This window comes from Pollachius pollachius (genome assembly GCF_949987615.1).
Source record: "Pollachius pollachius genome assembly, chromosome: 3".
Lineage (NCBI taxonomy): Eukaryota > Metazoa > Chordata > Actinopteri > Gadiformes > Gadidae > Pollachius > Pollachius pollachius.
Genome location: NC_136936.1, coordinates 7718780 through 7743619, shown reverse-complemented (window position 1 = coordinate 7743619; position 24840 = coordinate 7718780). Strand labels below are relative to the sequence as shown.

The window sequence follows — 24840 nt, the reverse complement described above, 5'->3', positions numbered from 1 at the left end:
AAATGAAACGAAAGCCGGTTTGACAGAGAGAGGGTGTGTGTGAGCGGAGGAGAGAAAGAGCGAGGGAGCACGAGTAAGACGGATGGGAGGGTTGCTTGAGTGAGGAACAGGAAGGTGTGTGAGTGATAAACTGAAGGAGAAAAAGACATCGGCTGTAAGCTTGAGGGAGGTCAGCTACCTTTCAGCATGAGCCAGTAGACACTGAGAGAGTGTGTGTGTGTGTCTGTGTCTGTGTGTGTGCGCAGGAGACGGTTCAGCCAGTGTGTGTGTTTGTGGGTTGTGTATATTTATGTATGTGTGTTTGACTGTTTGCTGGGACATGTGTGAGGGGCTGCGTGTGTAGACATAAAAAGATGTCAAAGCAGCATTTCTGTTGATATCAAACAAGATGGATTACCAGCAGAAGATGACGTTGGACATCTCCACGACAGATCCCCAGGAGGACTTTGATATTCTCGTCAGGGTTGGAGGAGGGACCTATGGAGATGTGTACAAGGTCAGGCACATCCACCTTCTCTTGTTGTGGTATCAATTTGAGTCTAAACACGGTGGGAAAGTCAAGCAATTGAGAAAATATGTTCAACTTTTTGCAACAATGTTCCGCAATGTAACCTTAGTAATCGCAGCAGATGCACACATTCTCAACAATTTGACAAATGTGTAGATCTGAAAAAAAGATAACATGCTTATGACAACGTTTTCATTTTGAAGCAATATAAAACGAGGTTGTGGAGGTTTTTGTTGTCTGCTGCCAGATGCAGGTTCTGTATGTACAGGCCCTTCAGCGTGTGAACATCTGTCCTTCTCGAGCGGAAGAGCTCTACTTTCACCAAAAGTGAAACAGGAATCACAAAAATGTCAAAGAAGATTTTATCTATATGAAGTACTGTCGATTGCACTTCATCCTTTCAGTCGTAGAACCTTATTTGTCCCTTTAAAAGCGGCAATATTATTACACAATTCAAATAACCATATTATGAGTGAACTGATGTGTGTACTGTCGAACACAACCTTTAATTTTTTATAAATAGTATTTGCAGTTGAATATGTTTGTAAAAAAGGTGCTCATCCACTGAATTCAGGCTGATTATCATTTTCAGTGTTGAATTCTTTCTGATTTTGAAGTTCATAGAATTAGCAATAATCCCCTGGATGCCCCAGTGTGAAAATATGTTGTATTATTTTACCAACACATTATAAGCACTTCTTGAGACCTGAGAGAATCTTTGGAAACTCAGCACCCAGGGGGACTGCTTCTCAACTCCAGTCCAGTCTTTTGTATAAGAAGCTCCTCACTGCTGTCTTGGTGACATATTAACTTGGTGAATGGCGCATTAATCCACATGTTGTTTGTCCAACAAAGGAAACACCTTTGTGTTTGTCAATTCTTCGAGTTGGAACAATGTTGAAGAATGAAGAATGTAAGTCTTACATACACAAGGATTATGGTCAGTGAGGTTTTAGCTCTACCCTGGAAATGGTTTCCATGGTATCAGATAATAGCCGTGATGCTAGCTGTAGTTTCACTGCCATAAACAGTGATTGCTACGAAAGAGGTGAACGAGGAGGAATCTTTTTTTTTACAGTTCATACTTGAGGGACCACAGCATCACAGTGACCTCTTCCTCCGCCCCCCCCCCCCCCCACACACACACACTTCCTTTCTGTGGGTACTGCTAGACTGGCGGGGGTCTCCACATCAGTTTTGGCAGTTTGTAACACACACACACACACACACACACACGCACACACACACACACACACACACACACACACACAGACAGCTGTAGGGGTCTGTGGGTCTGTGTCTGACATCGTAGCCACGCCTACAACCGCACACAGGCGGAAGGTGTGTGTGTTGCAGTAATGTCCTTCTGTTGAGTTTCTGGGCTCAATTTCCACGGTTATAACTCAGAGATGGCTGTCTTTAATTTCCTCTATTTAATTTCTAATCCGCCTGAGAACGGTTGCCTCTTGTACATACGCAACCAGCTCAGGTTGCGTTGTGGTAGAAAATGACCGCGTTCTATCACTTCAACTAAGAGAGCAAAAGAAATCGAGGGATCCGGAGCAAGTATGACAAAAAAGACTTTATCGTTAAAAAAGACAACAACAAAGCCGAGTAGTTTGCAAAGCACTGCCGGTCAACAGATCCCAGGCCTCTTTTTTATCCTCACGTACAACGCTGTTTCTTGTGAGGTGTCCGCCCACGGCCCCCCATGGCCGATCAATCATATATTCCTTTCCACGAGTGGCCGGCGACACTAATCTTAAGCCCTGGCGTGGGGTCAGTACACTTTGACCCCATAGCCTCCGGTATTGTGTTGGCTTCTCAGCTCTAAGCTCTGAGAAGCCAACACAGCTCTGATCCCAGACTCCCTGGCACCGTGCCAAGTCCTAGATGAGAGTTCAGAGGCGCTTCTAGCTGCTTTCTACCATTAGATATATAGGTCTAATAATGATCATGGTTTGCCTTAGAATATAGTCATTAATTTCTTCCATAGCGTATCCGTGCGTGTGCACGTGTCGGCTCATTAGCATCTGTACCGTGGCCTGAGCACACCTCTCCGAAGTGTACTGAGGCCACGGAATTTAACCGTACATGAGCACGGATGGCGCGCTCACACTAGCCAATAGATCTAGACTTTAGGGGGCGAACTTACTCGGCAACGGTACAGATGGCCTAGTGGGAGTGCCCCCTTAAACGGTAGACGACCTGGCTGAGAGTGGGGTAGCCTCGTGTTGCCATGGCAGCTCTGCCTCCGTTGAGCTAGGTTGAGACCATGTGGTCCCCACCCCCACTAACCTAGCCGGCGGAGGGGTTTGGTGTGCTACACTGTGAGGCTGAGGGAGATGATGCTGTTGACTTTGTGTGCATGTGTGGTTATAGCTGCTGTGCTCTGTCTGTGACCAATGCAAAGCAGAGAGAAGATGGAGGTCGGGGTGTGGAGGGGGGAGGGGGTGAAAAGAACTTCCTCTAAAGGAACAGTGGATAGACCCTGCTGACGGCTGTTTTTCACACCATACTCAAGATATTTGCATGTAGTTCACACACACACACACCTTCACACACACACACACACACACACACACACACACACACACACACACACACACACACACACACACACACACACACACACACGCACACACCTTCTGCAATGGGTGCAGACTGCAGCATATTTAACTGAGAGATCACTCATCAAGCAAACCAGAAGCAATTACCAAAACGTTTTATTCGAAAATCTTTCATTTTGCACATTCAAACAAAAGAAAACGGCTTGCAAGAATCACAAATCATTAAATTGTTAATTATTAGACAATGAACAACCAAATTGTCTAAACGTTCAAAATGGAGGCATTCATTATGTTTTGATGTCATGCTCATGATCATCATGCAATCATTTGTCTAGGGCAGGGGTTGGCAACCTGCGGCCCGCGGGCCACATGAGGCCCTTTGGCGCAGCCCTTACGGCTTTTTGGCCAAAAAAATATATATATATTTTCTTTATTTTAGAACTCGAAGATAACATATATTGGATTAATTTTCCTATGATTGTTGTAGGCCAAAAGTCAACCATACATATCAATTTGTAAAAATATATTGCTTGTATATGGCATGAAAAATGTTTTTTCAGCATGAAATGTGCATCCCGAGACTATCCTGGCACACTTTTTAAGCGGGTAGCTTGCTAAAATCACCTAACTATGGTACCAAAGAAGGCAAAACACATATAAGCTGAAAACAACATCATACATCCCTGATATTCAGAAGCTCTGCAATGAAATTCAGAAACAAAAATCCCATGAAACTGAATGAGAAAGGTGGGGGGTGTTTGATTTTCTCAGTCATTAGAGCAAGTTGTAACCCTGAGTTAATATTTTTTTTGGTCATGCAGGCCCCAAGTGTTGCTGGGAATCAATGCAACAAGACTACTGTTGACCAGTGTTGTTATATTAAAGCAGGGTTAGGCTGATATTTTCTATGATGCAATGATAATCATTTCATTTTCACAAACATGGACTGAAACCGAAGATCTAAGCCTACTCAATTTCAACGTAAAACCTGATAATTTTTCCTGCATTCCTCCCTCATTTCCTGTTAGATGTAACATCCACTCAAATGCTTGTTTTGTAGCCTACGTTTTATTGCAATTGCATGTATTCATTGCATGAACTCAAATTGTTCTATTTGCCTATACAGGCTATTTAATTGGTAAAGTAGCTAACAAAGAAAAGGTTGCCGACCCCTGGTCTAGCTTTTGTGTTCACCTGCTGAAGATGGGGCTTCCAGTAGCAGTTATCCGCAGCGCAGCAGCAGAGGTCAAAAACAAAGTAGGCCTACCCTACCCGAAACAATAGACTTACTCAAACGCAGTCAACCCTCATACGCTTCAAAGTGTTATAGATACCACTCATTCTCTGCTTAGACAGAGGTTTCTCCACCTAGGTCTGCAGTAGTAAGAAGCAGGTAGAAAACTGCGAGGCCGATGGGGTTCTGGTGTGAATTTATCGTACTTAGACAAAAAAATACTATATAGGTGTACTTTGGTGAACACCATTGCAGTTTATTCACGGCTCTGTTCTCAAAAAATATGTATCCCCAGGTCGATATTTTTGTTAACACACATAAACCCTCAGATTGTGTTTGGTTTAAATGTACTTGTTTCAACTTCTTCTGAAGTTGAAATATAACATGTGTGTGTGTGTGTGTGTGTGTGTGTGTGTGTGTGTGTGTGTGTGTGTGTGTGTGTGTGTGTGTGTGTGTCTCTCTCTCTTGTGTGCATGAGTGTGTATCAAAGTATCTCTAGTAATCTGTAAAAAACAATTTTACAGATTTTACAGGCCTGTTTTCTGTTGGAGCAGAAGGAGGCTACAGTGATCTCACATAACACATATTTCTTTACTTAACGACGCCAGATCAAACTGTAAATAAAGAAAGAATACAATCCCCTGGATCTACATACACTCATCTGTTGTCTCATCATTGTTTCATTGAAAGTTTATTCTAATAATGTAAGACAACATACATATACATAGACGTCTTGCTTCGTTGTTAGAATCCTATCTGGGATTAATAAAGAGCTATAACATTTATTATTGATACAAAAGTATTGATACTGTCGCAATCGGTGTTAAAGTCAAGACAGAGAGAGATTGAAAGTCTCAAGTATGAGGGTGAGTCAGTTTTAAATAACTGACTCCAATCTATTGGTCTTCTGCCTAACACACTCAGTCACAGTCACGTCGCAGGTTTTACTTGTTCAGCCAGGGCAAATAACAGATAAACACAGGCCAGATGAGGAGTATTTATATACTAAGGAATTCTGAAATTAGTTGTCTTTGAGCATGTGTTTTTGTGTGTGTGTGTATGTACAGTTGTATGTGTGTGTGCTTGTGTTAGGGTGTTAGTGTTCAAATGTCTCCTCTGTTATCATTGAGGCTAAATTTAACGATGAAAGAGGAAGAGAAACTGGGCTTGTACTAAAAGCATCACCCAGAATGCCAGCATGTGCCTGTGGGTTCTAATGTGCTAATTCGGAAAGGCATTCTGTGCATTTCACCCATCCTACGCTCGTTGCTGGGAGACGAGGGCCGTTTGCCCCAGAGGGCGGTCCCCGGCAAGCAGCTACAGGTGTAGGGCCCTTGCCTTAGTTACAGAGAGGACTGGTGGGTTAGCTTGCATGTCCTTGTGGCGTGTGAGGAAACAGGACAACAGGAGGAGACCCACATGAACATGGGGTGAACCTAACCTAGACCAACTACATAATGTGCATGTGTGCGCATGTTTGTCTTGGCCAGTACATCTGTGTGATGATGTGTGTATCTATGTAAGTTATTATGCTTTTTTAAGTGGATCTGTGTGTCTTGATTCATTTGTGTGTGTGTGTGTGTGTGCGTTCTAGTGCATTAAAGTGTGTGTGCATCTGTGCGTAACTAATCGGTTGGAGACATCTTGCAATGTGCAGCGCAACACTTTGTTAAGAGCATTGTTAATCCAACTCTAACTCCTACATGAGCTGTTACTCACAGAAAGGTGTTAGAATACAGAGGAGGTCTCAGGTTATGACAGATTTGTTCATCCTATGATTTGGAGAAAAGGGGCTTAATTATTGTCATCTGAAGTCCAACTGATTTGTATTTCAATGTGAAGTGTATATGTTCAAAATACAGTATGCACAGCTCAAGTGACAATTTATCAATCAATCTCTCTATCAATATTTTTGGACATTGTTCATCAACAATCATTGCAACCTCATCAACTATAAAAGCACAGTCGTGCCATCAGAGGGAACTGGGTTTTTCCCCTCTTACATGCATCAATCTATTGTTGATGTTATCAGACGGATCACAGTGTGTTTCCTGCTGTGGCTGTGATCTACAGAGACACGCTGTTCCCCGATTAAATGAAGACTTGGTTTGACAAGTCTTCCCCCACAGCAGACCAATCTACCTGTAGGCATCCTGAGCGAGATGCCCAACGCCTATCTGCTCCTTAGTGACCTGTTTCCAAATCGCTTTGGATAACAATGTCCTGTTGTCATCACACTCTTTAGGCTGCTCCTGTAGAAAGGATTTATGGCCTGTCTTTGTACGAAGAGTATGTTCATGTTAAGACTGTGCGTGTAGTACTTTATTGTATTAGGGAGCATGTATTTTCAACCTTGACCCAATCACCAAAAACATTAAGACAACCTGCAATATGGCATCAAAATGTAATCAGGTCTGTGTAAAGGTTATTCGGTATTCCTTGCATCTGTTCATTGTGTGTCAAGATAGGAGTTTGGTCACAATGTGTGTGTGTGTGTGTGTGTGTGTGTGTGTGTGTGTGTGTGTGTGTGTGTGTGTGTGCGTACGTGAGATAGAACATGGTAGTGTTTCTATGCATCCCTTTACAAAAGTCTACGGTGAGCCGATGTGGTAGCGGGACCATAGCAACCTCTGACATTTTATCTACACTGCATATCCATTGCGTGGAATGTGTTTGAGCTGTTACTGTATATCAGTTATTGTGTAATTGTACAGCTTGAGGTGGTCTTTCCTTTTAGTGACCTTCCGACCACACACACACACACGCATACTTGCATGCTCACACACACACGCTCACGCAAACATACATGCAGACACTTATATTGACACATACTTAAAGACACATTTATGCACATGCTCAGAGACAACCACACACACACGTACACACACACACAGCCAAAATGGAGTTTCCATTGTCTGTTGTTATTTACAGCAGCGGTCCTCCCACATATAAAAAGCCATCGGAGACAGAAAGAGTTGACTTATAATATCAGAATGTAATAAACAAGTTGTTTCCAGTTGGTTATGTTTGCGGGAATTATCATCATTCATTGAATTTTGCCTGTAATGCAACAGTCCCCTGTTTAAAATAACTCTAAGTCTATGTTTAAATTTTTTGTCTGCCTCATTTGTTTCTCAACTAATTAATTTCCGGTCAAAGAAGAGTCAGTGCTATGCGTTAAACTCCATGATTTGGGGAATTGGTAGAAGAAGTGACATGTTTAGAAAATGTAAATACACAAAAACAGTCTTTTACTCTTCTTTCAAAGCAGTCAAATATGTTTCCATAATAAATACATTTAAAATAAACAAAAAAACGGTTCAGATTAAACTCTGTCTGTTTATACCATTATTAGATTAAACATAATTTCTTAGCAACTAGCTTATCTTATTTAACACAGTGGGTTGCAGGGTAGTCTTCACTTAGATTTACTCCAGACGTATGCCTTCTGCCTAATATTTGTACAGATTTGAAGTCCCAAATTCGCTATGAATATGGCCCTAATATTTTGACTTTATCTTCAATCAACGAGCTGACAGAAAATCGTCTTTGCCGTGGCTCATTAAGATAACTAACTGACCCTAACCCTACCACACACTATCCAATAACCTACATAACAGGACTAACTTAACTCACTCGAACACATGCTGAGCCCACAGTTCTGTGGCTGGGTTCAAGGTCTGCACGTAGCATTGAGTTGTCTGGTGTTAGTCTAGCCTTCTAGTCATCCAACTGTCACACTTCTAAAGGTCAGAGACTGAGGGTGTGGAGAGAGGGAGGGAGGGATGTGTGTACAGTAGTGTGAAAGCAGTCAGAGTCAACAAAGAGGGTTGCATGTGTGCATGCAAAATGTCCATGACATGATCGTGGACATGTTTGCCATTTTAACACATGTAAAAAAATTGTGTTGTATGTCCCTGCGATGTGCACAGCAATTAAAGTGACCATTTTCCCAACTGTACAAAATAATACAATTGCTTGTGTGTGTGTGTGTGTGTGTGTGTATGTGTGTGTGTGTGTGTGTGTGTGTGTGTGTGTGTGTGTGTGTGTGTGTGTGTGCGTGCGTGCGTGCGTGCGTGCGTGTGCGGGTGCGTGTGTGTGTGTTCTCTACAGGCTCGTTACAAACAGAACGGTGAGCTGGCAGCCATGAAGGTGGTCACGATGGAACCAGGTGAGATGACCAACAGAATCCCTTCCGTTACTATGATGACTCGAACGTGACCATCGGAAGAACTACATCTCAACGCATTCACATGTTTCCCTGTACTCACTTCCCTGTGCCTCCCTCATGTCTCACTCTCTGTCACTCTCGGCCTATTTGCCTTGCACTCCACCACCCTTCTCTCTGCCGCTCACTAATATCGTCTCTCTCTCTCTCTCTCTCTCTCTCTCTCTCTCTGTCACAGAGGATGACTTCTCCGTCATCCAGCAGGAGATTGTCATCGTGAAGAGCTGCAAACACAAAAACATAGTGGCCTACTACGGCAGCTACATATGGTGAGCTTTGCTCCATCTCTCTCTTCCTCTCTCTCATCTTGCACTCCCTCTATTGCTCTCACTTGCTCTCACTCTACCTCCCATGCTCTCCCCCTCTCCCTCCATCTCTCTCTCCATCTCTCTCTCTCTCACTGTCTCTCTCTCTCTCTCTCTGTCTATCCCTCTCTCTCTCTCTCTCTCTCTCTCTCTCTCTCTCTGTCTATCCCTCTCTCTCTCTCTCTCTCTCTCTCTCTCTCTCTGTCTATCCCTCTTTCCCTCTCTCTCTCTCTCCCCCTCACTCTCTTCCCCCCTCAGTTAGCTATCATAATGAATCATGTATCATCTTGCAAGTTAACTGGATAATGCCAAAAGGCAAGTGGCATGATAGGACTCGGACTAAGGGTTCGATCACTGATCCCCGAGCAAGACGCCCCGACTCCCTTCCTGCTCCTAAATGACATCTTTCTGAACCCAATTCAATTTTGATAATAGCACCTGCCAAATGACCTAAGATGCCATTACACAATTTCTGGTTAGTCAGGAAGTCGCCTAAATCAAGTCACCACGCACCACAACTAGTCGACTGATTGAACTCTAACAAACAGCGGAATGTAGAATGCGCCATGCATTCTACATTCCATATGCAAATGAGCATCCCCCCGTGTGATGGACTGGGTTCAGGAAGGCGCCTGTGCTCCGTCTGTGCCCGGTACGGTCTCACAGAGCGGTGTCTGTCTGTCTGTCCGCAGGGCCAACAAGCTGTGGATCTGCATGGAGTTCTGCGGCGGGGGCTCCCTCCAGGACGTCTACCACGGTGTGTGTCTGTGGGCGGGGCTAGCTAGGGCCGTGACTAAGAACAGACAAGTGCTCGTGCCGGTTGTAAAACGGGAGGGTACTCTCTGATGTTAAGAGATGAATGTGTTTGTTTCCACCGCCACCTCACATTAACGATGTTCTGTTCTGTTTATCTCTTCCTCTTCATCCCTCCCCCCCCAACTCTCGCTCTCTATAACACTATCTCGCTCCCTCTCTCTCTCTAACTCTCTCTCTTTAACACTATCGCTCTCTCTCACTCTAACACTATCTCTTTCTCTAATACTCTCTTCCACTTTCTCCAACACTATTTTCTCTCTCTCTTTCTCTCTCTCTTACATTATCTCTTTCTCTAACACTCTCTTCCACTTTCTCCAACACTATTTTTTTCTCTCTCTCTTTCTCTCTCTCCCTCTCATACATTATCTCTTTCTCTAACACTCTCTTCCACTTTCTCCAACACTATTTCTCTCTCTCTCTCTCTCTCTCTCTCTCTCTCTCTCTCTCTCTCTCTCTCAGTGACTGGTCCTATGACAGAGCTTCAGATAGCCTACATCTGCAGAGAGATGCTGCAGGTGGGACCACCTCTGCTGCTTAACCTGGTTGACTCATTAGTAGCCCTGCTGTCAGGTTGACCATGTTGATGTTAAAGTGGGGTTATGTTGTGATGGGTGTTTCTGTAACAGGAACTACCTCCATGTTGATGTTAACATGGGTTATGTTTTCTATAACAGGGCTTGACAACCTCCATGTTGATGTTAACATGGGGTTGTGTTGTGATGGGTGTTTCTACAACAGGGCCTTGACTAGAGCCATGTTGATGTGACAGTTTTTCTCAATCATTTAAACACATTTTCTGAAACTAAAGCATAAATTAAGGCATACTCCAGACGTATGCCTTCTGCCTAATATTTGTACAGATTTGAAGTCTCAAATTCGCTATGAATATGGCCCTAATATTTTGACTTTATCTTCAATCAACGAGCTGACAGAAAATCGTCTTTGCCGTGGCTCATTAAGATAACTAACTGACCCTAACCCTACCACACAATATCCAATAACCTACACAACATGACTAACTTAACTCACTCGAACACATGCTGAGACCACAGTTCTGTGGCTGGGTTCAAGGTCTGCACGTAGCATTGAGCACAGGGCCTTGACTAGAGCCATGTTGATTTTACAGTTTTTCTCAATCATTTAAACAAATTTTCTGAAACTAAAGCATAAATTAAACACTGTTGTGCTACATTTAAAACACTTTCATCAAAAAAATGTTTACATAGGTTTTGGCTTCATAAGGCCATGTCACATATTCAAATGTATAACATTGTTTAGAAATAGCTTCCTTTTTTGAAGTTGTAATTAGATGGCACATATAGTATAAACTGTTGCCATTTTGTAATACAATACTGTGAATATATTATCTATATATTGCATTGACACAATTGTATCAGAATAGGACACAATGCATATTTGTCTATCCAATAAGCTCCAATGGGCTAAACTCACAATCCCAGTTTCCCAGAGTCATACTGTTGATAAGTTGATACTGCAACATTGTTGGAGTTCTGAGAATACACCAAAGTACAAAAACATAACAAAGCAAATATTTATTTGTTACTGTTATACGGTATAATGTTCCGATGAACTGACTGCAAAAAAAGCTTTTCATAGGCCAACAAAAAATAAAAAGAATATAAATGCGTTGAAACGACCTGCGGTATCCCACCACCACAGAAGACATATTAGAGCTCACCTGAGGCCTCTTTTATGCTCTCACACGATTGAAGTGTTTTGCCAGTTGAGTTTGAACAGGTGAGAAGTGAGTGAGACCAATTGGTAATTGGGTGTGGCATTTTGACGGCCAGTGTTTTCCGTGTGAACCAAATGTGCTAAATGATGAAATTTGTATTTAGAGTTTTGCAAAAATGTCATTTCGAATTTCTATATATGTGAAAACAATGGAATTGTCATTAGAGTTTAGCAGTCTGGAGTCTGGGAGTTGATACATGAGCTTCATCAAGTTTTCAGAATTGTGTGCATAGTTCCATTTTTTGTGTGTATACAATGGAGAAAAACTGTAACATGGGGTTATGTTGTGATGGGTGTTTCTATACCAGGGCCTGGACTACCTCCATGGACAGAAGAAGATTCACAGGGACATCAAGGTCAAAGCTTTCCTTGTTGAACTGTACAATGTGGGGGCTCTTATTCTGAAATGTATTATTTTTCTTTCAATTCAGAAATCATGAGGCTTGTGTTGTGAAATCAATTACTGTTATTGTGGTTGCGCTATCGCCGTTGGAGACTGACTGTAAGCTAAAAGCAAACCTCCCTATTTGGTCTGTTATTGAATTCTTGTAACTGTCCACCATTATTCCTCAGGGCGCCAACATCCTCGTCAATGACCAGGGAGAGGTGAAGCTAGGTAAGGAGTCCGCTTATAAAAGCAATCTAAACTTATCTTTGCTATGCAGCTGGCTTTCAGTCACAAGTAGTATATTTTCTTCAGAGCACAAAGTATCATAAGACTCATGGAGAGCCTCTCGCACCATCGACTGCATCAAGTGTTCTTGTGTTTGTTATCACCATTCTCTAGCGGACTTTGGGATTTCTGCCCAGATTACAGCGACTCTAGCTCGCAGGATGTCCTTCATTGGGACGCCATATTGGTGAGGTCAAAAGTTCAGTTCCTATTTAGCTAGCTTGGACCAGAATTTAAATAAATAATTGTTGTCAGCAAATCTGAAAAATCTGAACTATTAAATCCTATGACTTGTTCCAGTCCATACTGGTCTGGTAAAATGTCTTAAACTTGTTATTGTCATGGACTCATGGAGCTGTGATTGTAACTATATCGACTGAAATTAATGAATGAATTCAATGAACGGTATGTTATAACTGGTAAATGCCTGCATAGTACTACATAGAGGACACCATGACCAGGATTTTGTCAATTTGTTGGCCTTGGGCCGATGCTTTTACCGCTGAAAGACGCTTGGATTGCATTCATTCTTGGCATGGATAGACTGAACGAGGGGAAAGGAAGCCCTGACCCGGGCAGTGTTATTGCTCTCCATGTCCACAGGATGGCGCCAGAGGTGGCGGCTGTGGAGATAAAGGGAGGCTACAATGAGCTGTGTGACATCTGGTCGGTCGGCATCACAGCCATAGAGCTGGTGGAGATGCAACCGCCCTTGTTTGATGTACATCCACTACGGTAGGTACATACTCACACACACACACACACACACACACACACACACACACACACACACACACACACACACACACACACACACACACACACACACACACACACACACACACACACACACACACACACACACATACCCACATTCAGTCACACCCACTACGGTAGGTACCAAGGGCGTAGGAACCGGGGGGGACGGAGGGGACGTGTCCCCTCCAATATTGGAGACAGGTGCATTTTTCCTACCAAAAAATTATACCAGGGGGAGAAAAATATTTTATTTTATTTTGAAAGCGCAACACAGCGTCTTGGTACCGCTTCTTATTCTAAAAAACTGGATGATTGAGTGTGCAATTAAAGAATTGATTTGATATTTATCAGTTCATTACTGCCATTCAAAATGTGTTTTCCTTTACATTAACAAATGTATCTTTTTAGTAGAATAAAATATATTTGTGAATTTTTTCAGTGTAGTTAATTTATGACTATTTCTTTTCAAACCATTAACAGATCTGTCAGGTTTCCGATATGTGTCCCCCCCAATGTTAAACTCATTCCTACGCCCCTGGTAGATACAAACTCACACACACACACACACACACACATTCAGTCACGTACACTAAAGGTAGTACACACTCACATGTACACATTCATTCAGATACACACTCACACACACACACACACAGTCCAACTAACAGACGTCTACTCCTTCCCAGGGTCCTGTTCCTCATGTCTAAAAGTGGATACCAGCCTCCCAAATTAAAGGACAAGTCCAAATGGTGAGAAACCGCACGATAACTAAATAGAGCAAGAGAAAAACGTTCTCCGATTTAAAAGAGCAAGGAACAAACCTTTATTTTTCTCCTCCATCTCTCTCTCTTTCTCTCTTAATGTCTAAATAAATATATATACATGTCTCTCTCTCTCTCTCGCTCTCTCTCTCTCTCTCCCCCCCCCTCAGGTCCTCTGCGTTCTATAGCTTTGTGAAGGCCATGCTGGTGAGGAACCCCAAGAAGAGGCCGAGTGCCTCCAAGATGCTGACGGTGAGTCTGGGGCTGAGGGTTCACCAGGAGGGGAGGGCTGCGGAGTAGGACACTGATTGGCCGATACCGACATAGGTCACTATCTTCCCCATGATCAAAATGTTGTTTTGATGAATCAAACCGGGGGTGTTTTCACATGTGAACGTAGCCGTGTGGGACGGACATACAGTGGGGCAAAAAAGTATTTAGTCAGCCACCAATTGTGCAAGTTCTCCCACTTACAAAGATGAGAGAGGCCTGTAATTTTCATCATAGGCATACCTCAGCTATGAGAAACAAAATGAAAAAAAAAAAATCTAGAAAATCACATTGTCTGATTTTTAAAGAATTTATTTGCAAATTATGGTGGAAAATAAGTATTTGGTCAATAACAAAAGGTCATCTCAATACTTTGTTACATGCCCTTTGTTGGCAATGACAGAGGCCAAACGTTTTCTGTAAGTCTTTACATGGTTTTCACACACTGCTGCTGGTATTTTGGCCCATTCCTCCATGCAGATCTCCTCTAGAGCAGTGATGTTTTTGGGCCACACAGACTTTCAACTCCCTCCAAAGATTTTCTATGGGGTTGAGATCTGGAGACTGGCTAGGCCACTCCAGGACCTTGAAATGCTTCTTACGAAGCCACTCCTTCGTTGCCCGGGCGGTGTGTTTGGGGTCATTGTCATGCTGAAAGACCCAGCCACGTTTCATCTTCAGTGCCCTTGCTGATGGAAGGAGGTTTTCACTCAAAATCTCACGATACATGGCCCCATTCATTCTTTCCGTCATACGGATCAGACGTCCTGGTCCCTTGGCAGAAAAACAGCCCCAAAGCATGATGTTTCCACCCCCATGCTTCACTGTAGGTATGGTGTTCTTTGGATACAACTCAGCATTCTTTCTCCTCCAAACACGACGAGTTGAGTTTTTACCAAAAAGTAATATTTTGGTTTCATCTGACCATATGACATTCTCCCAATCCTGTTCTGGATCATCCAAATGCTCTCTAGCAAACTTCAAACGGGCCCGGACATGCACTGGCTTTAGCAGGGGGACACGTCTGGCACTGCAGGATTTGAGTCCCTGGCGGCGTAGTGTGTTAGTGATGGTAGCCTTTGTTACTTTGGTCCCAGCTCTCTGGAGGTCATTCGCTAGGTCCCCCCGTGTGGTTCTGGGATTTTTGTTCACCGTTCTTGTGATCATTTTGACCCCACAGGGTGAGATCTTGCGTGGAGCCCCAGATCGAGGGAGATTATCAGTGGTCTTGTATGTATTCCATTTCCTAATAATTGCTCCCACAGTTGATTTCTTCACACCAAGCTGCTTACCTATTGCAGATTCAGACTTCCCAGCCTGGTGCAGGTCTACAATTGTGTTTCTGGTGTCCTTTGACAGCTCTTTGGTCTTGGTCATAGTGGAGTTTGGAGTGTGACTGTTTGAGGTTGTGGACAGGTGTCTTTTATATGGATAAGGAGTTCAAACAGGTGCCATTAATACAGGTAACAAGTGGAGGACAAAGGAGCCTCTTAAAGAAGAAGTTACAGGTCTGTGACAGCCAGAAATCTTGCTGGTTTGTAGGTGACCAAATACTTATTTTCCACCATAATTTGCAAATAAATTCTTAAAAAATCACACAATGTGATTTTCTGGATTTTTTTTTTCATTTTGTCTCTCATAGCTGAGGTTTACCTATGATGAAAATTACAGGCCTCTCTCGTCTTTTTAAGTGGGAGAACATGCACAATTGGTGGCTGACTAAATACTTTTTTGCCCCACTGTATGTATTTTATAAAATAGCACCAAATTAACGATGTGATGTATTTTGGAGGATCTACCAATATTGGCCAGTATAGCGTCGCCGTAGAATCAAACCCTGTCATACAAAGGATGAAGTGACTTCTTCAAAGGCGTCAAACCATCTCCCCTTTTAAAACCTCTGTCCGCATTTAGTGTCAGTATATCAGCGTGAACATCCACATCAGAGGCCAATGTAGCTATAGATCAGCACCGCCTTAAACCCTCACCCCTAGGACGCACCCAGCTCTTAGAAACCCTGTGGGAGGCGTGTGGGAGAAGTGTTCAGAGTGAGTGTTCCCCCGGTCCTGTGGACCCAGTGCCTGCTCCCTTCTCCCCCCTGCAGCACATGTTCGTGACCCAGCAGGGCCTGAGACAGCAGCTGACCATGGAGCTTCTAGACCGACTCAGGAACCCAGAGAAGCTCAGAAGCTGTGTTTCCTCAGAGGAGGACGACATGGAGGTAGGGCAAAGGGTCTCACCGCAAACCCTGTGTCCCTCCCTCGTTCTCTCTGTCGCTCTCTAAGGTGGTCCCTCTGTCTCTCTCTATCTCCCTCTCACCTTCTCTACTTGACTCTCTCAAAATGACCGTTCAAATACTTTACTGGAACGAAGGTATACTTGACAACCATGAGAAGACATCTGTCTCTGTAACACCGACACGTTATGTGAGATATGTAAGTGTGGATGGGACGTGTATGTGTGAGATGGAACAGACAGACAGACAGACGCTGTGGTGGGTTTCTAGGTGGCGGTCCCTGGTCACCTGAGAAGAATCCAGTCCATTAACCGACACAACCAGGCAGAGAGGTCCGACTCTGGGGCCAGTAGTATGTACACTCAACTCAGCTCAGCCTCAGTTAATACATGTGTTACCAGTGGGCTTTAAAGTGAATATGTTCATCAAAAAGCAATTAATCAATGTCATCCTCCCCTTCTCGTTGCTTACACAGTCGTATATGCATATGAACATAGAAGTGTTATGGATACAAGCTGGTTTAAACTATTGATGAGTGCTAAATGGAAACATGTTTTTTGTGCTCCCAGTGAATCAGATTTACACCACGAGGCCGGTGGAAAAAACGGTATGTTTCTACTGGGTTGAACTGGTCTACGTGGGTTCTAGTGAGTAACTGGTAAAGTGTATGGACCACACAGAAAACATCAAGATTTGGTTCAATGGGTCATATCTAACCTGCAGGATTTGAACCCAGCACTCCTACGTGACAGAACAGAAACTGCCGTTATACTGTGAGGGAAACCCCTTGGGCTTGTGGGAGGTAATGAGTGGGCCTAAGTTAACTAATACACTCTTTTCCTTTAGTTACAGTTGGGGCCATCTTTTCCTAAAATTGGTGTTAAAAGTCCAATCAGGTGAATACACCCTTCCTCTCCCAGCCAATCCCAGGAGCATATACTAAACCAAGCTTTCTCCTCCTCTTACCTTTTCTCAACACTGGTGTTATTCTGCATCTGTTTGGTAATCTATCTCTCTCTTTCTCTCTCCCACCTCTCTCCCCCCCCACCCAAAAGGGACCACGATATGGAATCAGACGATGACTATGATGACGTGGATGTGTGAGTATACTAGCACATGTCTTCATTAAATCTTCAAAATTGAACCTTTAACTAAATCTCCTCCAGTTTTAACTGACTTGCCCAGCACTCTCTCTCCCTCTCTATCCCTCTCCCTCTCTCTGTCTCTCTCTCTCTGTCTGTTTTTCTCTGTCTGTCTGTCTGTCTGTCTGTCTGTCTGTCTGTCTGTCTGTCTCTCTCTGAATGTGTAACTGTCCCTCTATCCCTGCTTCTCCTCAGCCCCACGCTACAATTGAGCAGGTAATCAAATCTGCCTTCAAACACAGCACTTCCAGTCAGCTTAGAGGAATGTCCACTGTCAACACAGATGCACCAATCACAGCCAATGCATTTTTTTCCCGACAGGAGCCAGACCATGCCATTGGACGACACCCCCCCTCCTCTTCCTCCGAAGGTGAGCAGTACTGGACCTGGATGTCGGGGAGGGCTCGGTCAAAATAACTCTTCATGGTTTCTACGTAGTGTGCGTTCTGTGTGGTTGTGTGTATGTGTGTTTGCGTGAGTATGTATGTGTCTGCATGAATGTGTGTGTGTTTGTGTGTGTAACTCTACAAAGTTACATACAGCTTTAGGGTTAGGGTTAATGTGTGCATAACCCTAACCCTAAACCTAACCCTTACATGTCACACGCACGCACATGTATGTGCATGTGTGTGTGCATAAGTGTGTGTGCATGTGTATATGTGTTTGTTTATGTGTGTGTGTGTGTTTGTTTGTATTTATGTGTGTGTGTGTGTGTGTGTGTATATATGTTTATGTGTGTGTTTATGTGTGTGTGTGTGTGTGTGTGTGTGTGTGTGTGTTTGTGTGTGTGTTCGCCTGCAGCCCCAGGCACGCACCAGCTCAGAAGAAAGTGTGACAGGGGGGGAGGAAGAGCGGCCATCCTACCTCACCCGTTGCCCTGTGGCCAGGACCTCCAGTGGGACCCAACCCCTACCTGAGCGGCCCTCCTACCTCACCCGCGGCCCTGTGGCCAGGACCTCCAGTGGGACTCAACCCCCACCTGCGCCCCGCCCACACTCCACCATACAGCAATGCCCAAGTGGGTCTCGACCCAGCAAACACACACCATGCGTCTCGTCAACAAAATGCGTCATAAATACACTGCTTTACTATGCTATGCCATGTGCTGTGCTATGTCATATGATGGATAGACTACTATACTATGCCACGCTATGCTTTCCTATGTGCAATGCTATCTAATAGGACGAATACACTATACTATGCTTAACTGTACTATGCCTCATTCTGTAGTGAAATAATAATTCAAAGTGCTGCAAAAGAAAAAAAGCTTTATCCAAGTAGCTATCAGACATTAGCAGAGTGTAGATCCACTCATTTATCAATGTGTGTGTGTGTGTGTGTGTGTGTGTGTGTGTGTGTGTGTGTGTGTGTGTGTGTGTGTGTGTGTGTGTGTGTGTGTGTGTGTGTGTGTGTGTGTGTGTGTGTGTGTATCAGAGAGCCAGGCTGATCTCACCCCTCCGCAGCTGCCTCCTAAAGACCCTCACAGGAGGCAGAAAACCAAGGTGATGATGACAGTTCAGGTCAATCAAAGATACAAATAGAATGTGTATCTTCAGGTGAACGCTTTTATTGTGCAATACTACAATTAGTTTAATTAACGATACAAATAGAATGTGTATCTTCAGGTGAACGCTTTTATTGTGCAATACTACAATTTGTTTAATTAAAGATACAAATAAAAGGGGTATCTTCAGGTGAACGCTTTTATTGTGCAATACTACAATTAGTTTAAATAAAGATACAAATAGAATATGTATCTTCAGGTGAACGCTTTTATTGTGCAATACAACTATTAGTTTAATTAAAGATACAAATAGATTGTGTATCTTCAGGTGAACGCTTTTATTGTGCAATACTACAATTAGTTTAATTAAAGATACAAGTATAATTTGTATCTTCAGGTGGAATCCTTTATTGTGGAATACTAGTTAGTTTAATCTATGATACAAATAAAATGTGTATCTTCAGGTGGACTCTTTTATTGTGCAATACCATGCGTGCACCATATTCTTAGCATCGTTGAACCGAAAAATACATTATTTTACTTTATCATACTTTTTTATTTAAATGTTATATGTAAACATTTGTAAGGCATCAGTGCAAGTAGTAAATGAGCATCAATCACTATTTTAATCAACATCCTCTCTCCATGTCCTTCATGTCTCCCATCTTACCCGTCCATCTTTGACGACGTCACGCCCAGAAGGTGTCAGAGTCCGTCAGTCCGGTCTTGAAGAAGCCCCCTGTGAGTGTACCTCCTTTACGCCTCACGTTCGTCTGTAGTCTCATGGTTGACCGGTTGATGACCCCCTCCCCTCTCTGCTGTCCCTGTGGGGGCCCCCAGGTGTACTTTAAGAAGGTGTTCCACGGCTGTCCTCTGCATGTGAACTGCTCCACGGCCTGGGAGAACCCAAGTACCAAAGGTCAATCTCACACCCCCGGCCAATGCACTCTCACACATGGTGTACGGGCCTCAGTGGAAGTGGACTCACTCTGAAGCCTGGTCTCTCTCTCTCTCTCTCTCTCTCCCTGCCCCAGAACAACACCTGATCCTGGGGGCCGAGGAGGGCATATACACCCTCAACCTCCACAGCTCCGAGGCAACCATGGAGCTGGTGAGGTTTTACTGGATATTTATAATAGAAGAAGAATAGACATTAGAAACCGTATTTTACGGTGCATTTCATCACATCATGTTACTTTACATATAACGTTACATTGCAGCATATTACGTGACATGACATGTTGTTTTGTCGCTTTACATTATGTCATGTTAGGTTACATTGTCATTTTGAAGCAGTCGTAGAACGGGAGAACCAACAGTCTCTCTTTTGTGTCTCGCCCAGCTGTTCCCAGGGAGATGCACCTGGCTCTACACCATATGCAACGTCCTCATGTCTGTGTCAGGTATGTACCTTTCAGGTGTTTGTAGCCCTCTTTCAAAGACTCACTTTCCCAGCAGGCTATCATCAACAATCCCCAACCATCTTACCCAATGCAACACGTCCATTCTCAACCATTCCTGTAACCATGACTTAAATAAATACTATTATTTCTGTGGTTTCGGAGGAGAACCGCCTTGTGTGTAGGGGCGGTTCTACTGTTTATTGCCAATTAGCAATTTGTGTGATCTGTACTTTAAGGTGCAATGCGTAGAATGTAGTCTAGTGGAACGGACTTGGCATTGATAACAACATTCATAAGTATATTTTAATTATTGTATCATCCAAAGAAAATAACCATTGTTGTGTCTTTGTTACCTTAGAATTATCTTTAAAGGTATTTAAAGATAATTATTACCTTTAAAAGGTAAATAGGGCATGAGTCCTCTTCCATGGAACCTGCCATGTCGCTCCGCCATGTTTCTACAGTAGCCCAGAACTGACAAAAAGCACCAGAGTGGACATGTGTTTTCAATTAATGATCATAATCGCTATCTTACTTGTAAACTCTGACCTATAGTTTTACAGACTAAATAGCTCAATTGCAGTTTATAAATCCATAAAAGAACCCAATCACTTGACACTAGTCAATGCTTTCATAGACGATAACATGCTTTTGGCATTACAGGCCACCATAGCTTCTCCCAGGTTGTTAGAAAGGGCAGGGTGAGGATGGGATATTGAGTTGGTTGCAATTTGCAACCTCACCACTAGATGCCACTAAAGCCTACACACTGCACCTTTAAGGTAAATCCTCCCAGCTCCATTCCCACCTCCTGAAGGAGCTGTACGAGCAGGCTCGCAAAGACCAGAGGCTGGGGGCCCTGCCCACACACAGGCTGCTACCCAGGTACCCTGTCTGTCTGCCTGGTCACCTGTCTTAATGTGTCTCGTCTGTTTCCCTTTCCATCTGTCTTTCTATCCATCTATCTGTCTCTTTATGTCAGCCCAGCGGCCTGCCTGGCCTTCTGCAAGTCCTGCTGCCTCTAGCTGTCTTATTTCTCTATCCGGCTATCAGTCCGTCTGTCACTCCGTTTATCCATTGATCAGCTTTTTTCCCTCCCAATTCCAAAATTATTGTTTAATCTATTTTAACCTTCTTTCCACTATTTAGGAAATATGCAGTGACGATTAAAGTACCAGATACGAAAGGCTGTAGGACCTGTTCAGTTGGTGAGAAAAGATCAACCATAACACACAAGCATCCTCGGTGTGTGTGTTTCAACTTGTGTGTTTGTGTGTGCGTGTTGATAGTCATTTCAAAAGCACCATTATTATTATTATCATGGATCAATAGTTTTGCAACTATAATCAATGTGTGCGTTGATAAGTCTACATCACTGCCACCAGAATAACTTTTGGCGACGGAATAAGGCTTTCCTCTTCTCAGCAAAACGATAGGTTTCGAAAATACATGTCATCAAGTCTGAAATGCAGCACAGTGAGCGCGATGGGTTCAGGTGACCTGTCTCCCACCTGAGGTCCATCTGCTGGTCTCTCTCCTCCGCAGTGGACACGGGGCAGCGGGGCATTGCCTTCCTGTGCTGCGCGCTGGACTCCAGCGTGCTGCTGCTGCAGTGGTACGAGCCCCTGCACAAGTTCATGCTGATCAAGGTGGGTGGGAGCCGCTGGTCAGAGCCACTGGTCTGTATGGTGCACGTGGGAGACACTGGTCTGTACTGCCGCTGGTCAGAGCCACTGGTCTGTTCTGCCGCTGGTCAGAGCCACTGGTCTGTACTGCCGCTGGTCAGAGCCACTGGTCTGTACTGCCGCTGGTCAGAGCCACTGGTCTGTACTGCCGCTGGTCAGAGCCACTGGTCTGTACTGCCGCTGGTCAGAGCCACTGGTCTGTACTGGTGCTGGTCAGAGCTTCTCCCACAGCAGTGCAGAGAGGCTACTGTCAACAGTGGAGATATAGATCAGTTATTCAGATTCATGTTGGGGGATATTTTGGTATTGTCTGAGTGTGTGCGTGTGTGTGTGCGTGTGCGTGCGTGCCTGTGTGTACTGTACATTAACAGACCAGCCCAGTCATGTCCCATTAGCAGACCGTTGAACCATGGAGCCGCTCTGTGTTCCAGAACTTTGACTTCCCGCTGCCCAGCCCGCTGAAGGTGTTCCAGATGGTGGCCGTCTCCCAGCAGGAGTACCCCCTGGTCTGCATCGGGGTGTCCCGCGGGCCGGACTCCAACCAACCAATCAGCTTCGACAACATCAACCTCAACTCCAACACTTCCTGGTTCACCCACGCCGGCTTGGGTGAGTTACATTAGCGAACGATTTCGAGTGGATTTCAAGTGAAGTTGCATTTGGCAGGATTTAAAGACGTGGTTCAGCTAGTTTATTAGTTCATCCACCTTCTGTACATAACAGTGGTCACAGGATATTAAATGGGTTTATGAACATTTACGTTTTTTTAGCATGGGGCCTAGGGATGTGTGTGTCATACAATACAATGTGAATTACGTGTTTTTGTCTGTGCATGTGTTTGATTTTTTGCTTGTGTGTATATGCATGTTTGTGTATTGTGTGTGTGTATTGTGTGTGTGTGTGTGTGTGTGTGTGTGTGTGTGTGTGTGTGTGTGTGTGTGTGTGTGTGTGTGTGTGTGTGTGTGTGTGTGTGTGTGTGTGTGTGTGTGTGTTTGCAGAGAAACGATGCCCGGAAGTAATTCAAGTGAACCAACTAGACAACAGCTCACTACTTGTCCTTCTAGAAAGTAAGAAAGACAGTAAAATCCCTCAAGCATGATTTTCCCAATGTTTGTGTGTGCTTTGTACAATCATATCAGCCATAATAGTCTTCTTCCACTGATACTTTAAGCATAAAATATTGCCTGAAAGGTTCTACATGCTGTTAGAACGGCAATATGTCTGTCCGCCCTCTGCAGAGAGTAGGATTAATGCTGCTGGCCTGCGCTGCTCGGGTCACCGTCCATTGCGCTCTATCTTCATCCAGCTCACGTCACTTCTGCTCCGCACAGGGTCAGTACACGTGGTCGGCCTGGAGGGGGAAACGAAGAGCAGCAGGGGTCACGGACGCAACGAGACCACGTTCGACTTTAACGTGGACTCTGTAGGTCAGTAACTGTATATTATTAAAATAAATGACTGAACAAAAGGTAGCGTAGAACCTGAAACGGGTTTATAGATGGTTAAAGGCTTGGTATAAGTCGATTCCTTTTTGTATTATAGCTTGTTTTATATAAAAAAAATAACTCCCCATCATATCTCTTTCCTTATCCGTTTTCTTTATCAATCTGTCCGGCCATCGACGTCTATCTCTCTGCACCTCTCTCTCATTCTACTGGTCTCTCCTTCTCGCCCTGTCTGTGTCTCTCTTCACCTGTGTCTCTTACCGCTCTCTCTCCCTCTCCTCTGTATGCGTTCCTTCGTGCCTTCCCATCCTGTCTGTCTCTCCTGCTGCCTGTCTGTCTCTCTAGTATACTTTGAGGACTCGTTGCTGGTGGTGTGGCGTCACGGCTGGCAGAGGAGGGGGGAGAACTTCACGGAGGTGCTCCAACAGGAGCACCTCCCAAAGAAGGAGTACCGGTTGATCGGCTACGACAGGTACCACACTCCAGGGTTAGCCGAAGGCTGGGGCCTAACAGTTAAACTCAGTGTAACATTATAGTAAAAGATGTCAGCGCTCAACTTTACTGTATATATACATACATACATACATACATATACACATATATATATATATATATATACACACACACATACATACAATCATACATACATACATACATAAATATATACACACACAATCATACATACATACACATACATACACACACACACACACACACACACACACACACACACACACACATACATACATACATACATACATATATATGGTGCTACTACTTTAGCTTACAGTTCTTCCCAACTTGGGGTCACGACCCCACTTGAGGTCCGCTGATATGCATACAGGGTCGCGGGAGATTGCTGAAGATAATGTGTAACTATTTTAGAAAGGTCCCTGTGTATACTTAATGATAAGCACACACAAACAGGTTGGAAGCTTGAAACCACTGGTTAAAACTGTTCCCGAAGGCTGAATGTGACGCACAGCTTCCCTTGTACGAGTCTGTCTGCAGAGTCGTACCCTCTGGATTTGTAGACCTCAGCGTTCATGTTGCAATCAGTTTTCACCTTCAGTTTCACTTTTCAATGTTATGATAAAAAGTATGACCGGAGTATATCCTCAACCCTGTGACCTCAGGCTGGTTGTCATGGAGACGAGGACGCTGGAGGAACACCATCCGGACACGTGCAACCTCTACATCCTGGAGATCGCGGAGAACTACGTTGTGCTGCCGTGACCAGAGAGCATCATTGGAAATCATCTCTAGTCTAAATTGAATGTAAACGTAGCCGTTTGATTCTGAGGAGGTTACTGGTTATCTTTGTTAGATAATATGGACAACCATCTGCTGTCCATACACATGTAGGGGTTTCTCTCCGTCTGGGATTACTCTGGGGCATTATTTGTGGGTACAGATTGCTGTCAGTCATTTGGATGTAATGTAAAAAGACACCATGTGTAAGAAAATCATTGATTAAATGTGATACCCCCATCTGACACTAAATGGCACAAAACAGTGTATATTTCCCCCTTCTTGGCTGTCTGTC

The 24840-nt window shown here is 43.9% G+C and overlaps 1 protein-coding gene across 5 annotated transcripts; it reads left to right on the top strand.

The window, feature by feature from the left end:
• The first annotated feature begins 63 nt into the window (after window positions 1–63).
• Window positions 64–24781, top strand: map4k1 (mitogen-activated protein kinase kinase kinase kinase 1). Of its 5 annotated transcripts, none has more exons than XM_079732020.1 (33): window positions 64–169; window positions 389–496; window positions 8426–8483; window positions 8719–8809; window positions 9538–9602; window positions 10121–10176; window positions 11725–11772; window positions 11990–12032; window positions 12204–12276; window positions 12693–12824; window positions 13535–13597; window positions 13780–13861; window positions 15984–16100; window positions 16386–16467; window positions 16685–16722; window positions 16962–17011; window positions 17171–17215; window positions 17453–17473; window positions 17579–17627; window positions 18059–18275; window positions 18692–18759; window positions 19461–19502; window positions 19602–19680; window positions 19796–19872; window positions 20104–20164; window positions 20947–21049; window positions 21314–21372; window positions 21710–21813; window positions 22281–22458; window positions 22848–22916; window positions 23181–23276; window positions 23640–23766; window positions 24431–24781. In XM_079732020.1, the coding sequence occupies exons 2-33, from the start codon at window positions 389–391 to the stop codon at window positions 24528–24530; spliced, it is 2601 nt and encodes an 866-aa protein (XP_079588146.1). In that variant the 5' UTR covers window positions 64–169; the 3' UTR covers window positions 24531–24781. The 5 variants fall into 5 exon arrangements, with proteins under 5 accessions (XP_079588146.1, XP_079588149.1, XP_079588148.1 ...); XM_079732021.1 differs by having other exon boundaries at window positions 96–114; XM_079732023.1 differs by having other exon boundaries at window positions 67–496; window positions 16968–17011.
• Window positions 24782–24840: the final 59 nt, after the last annotated feature.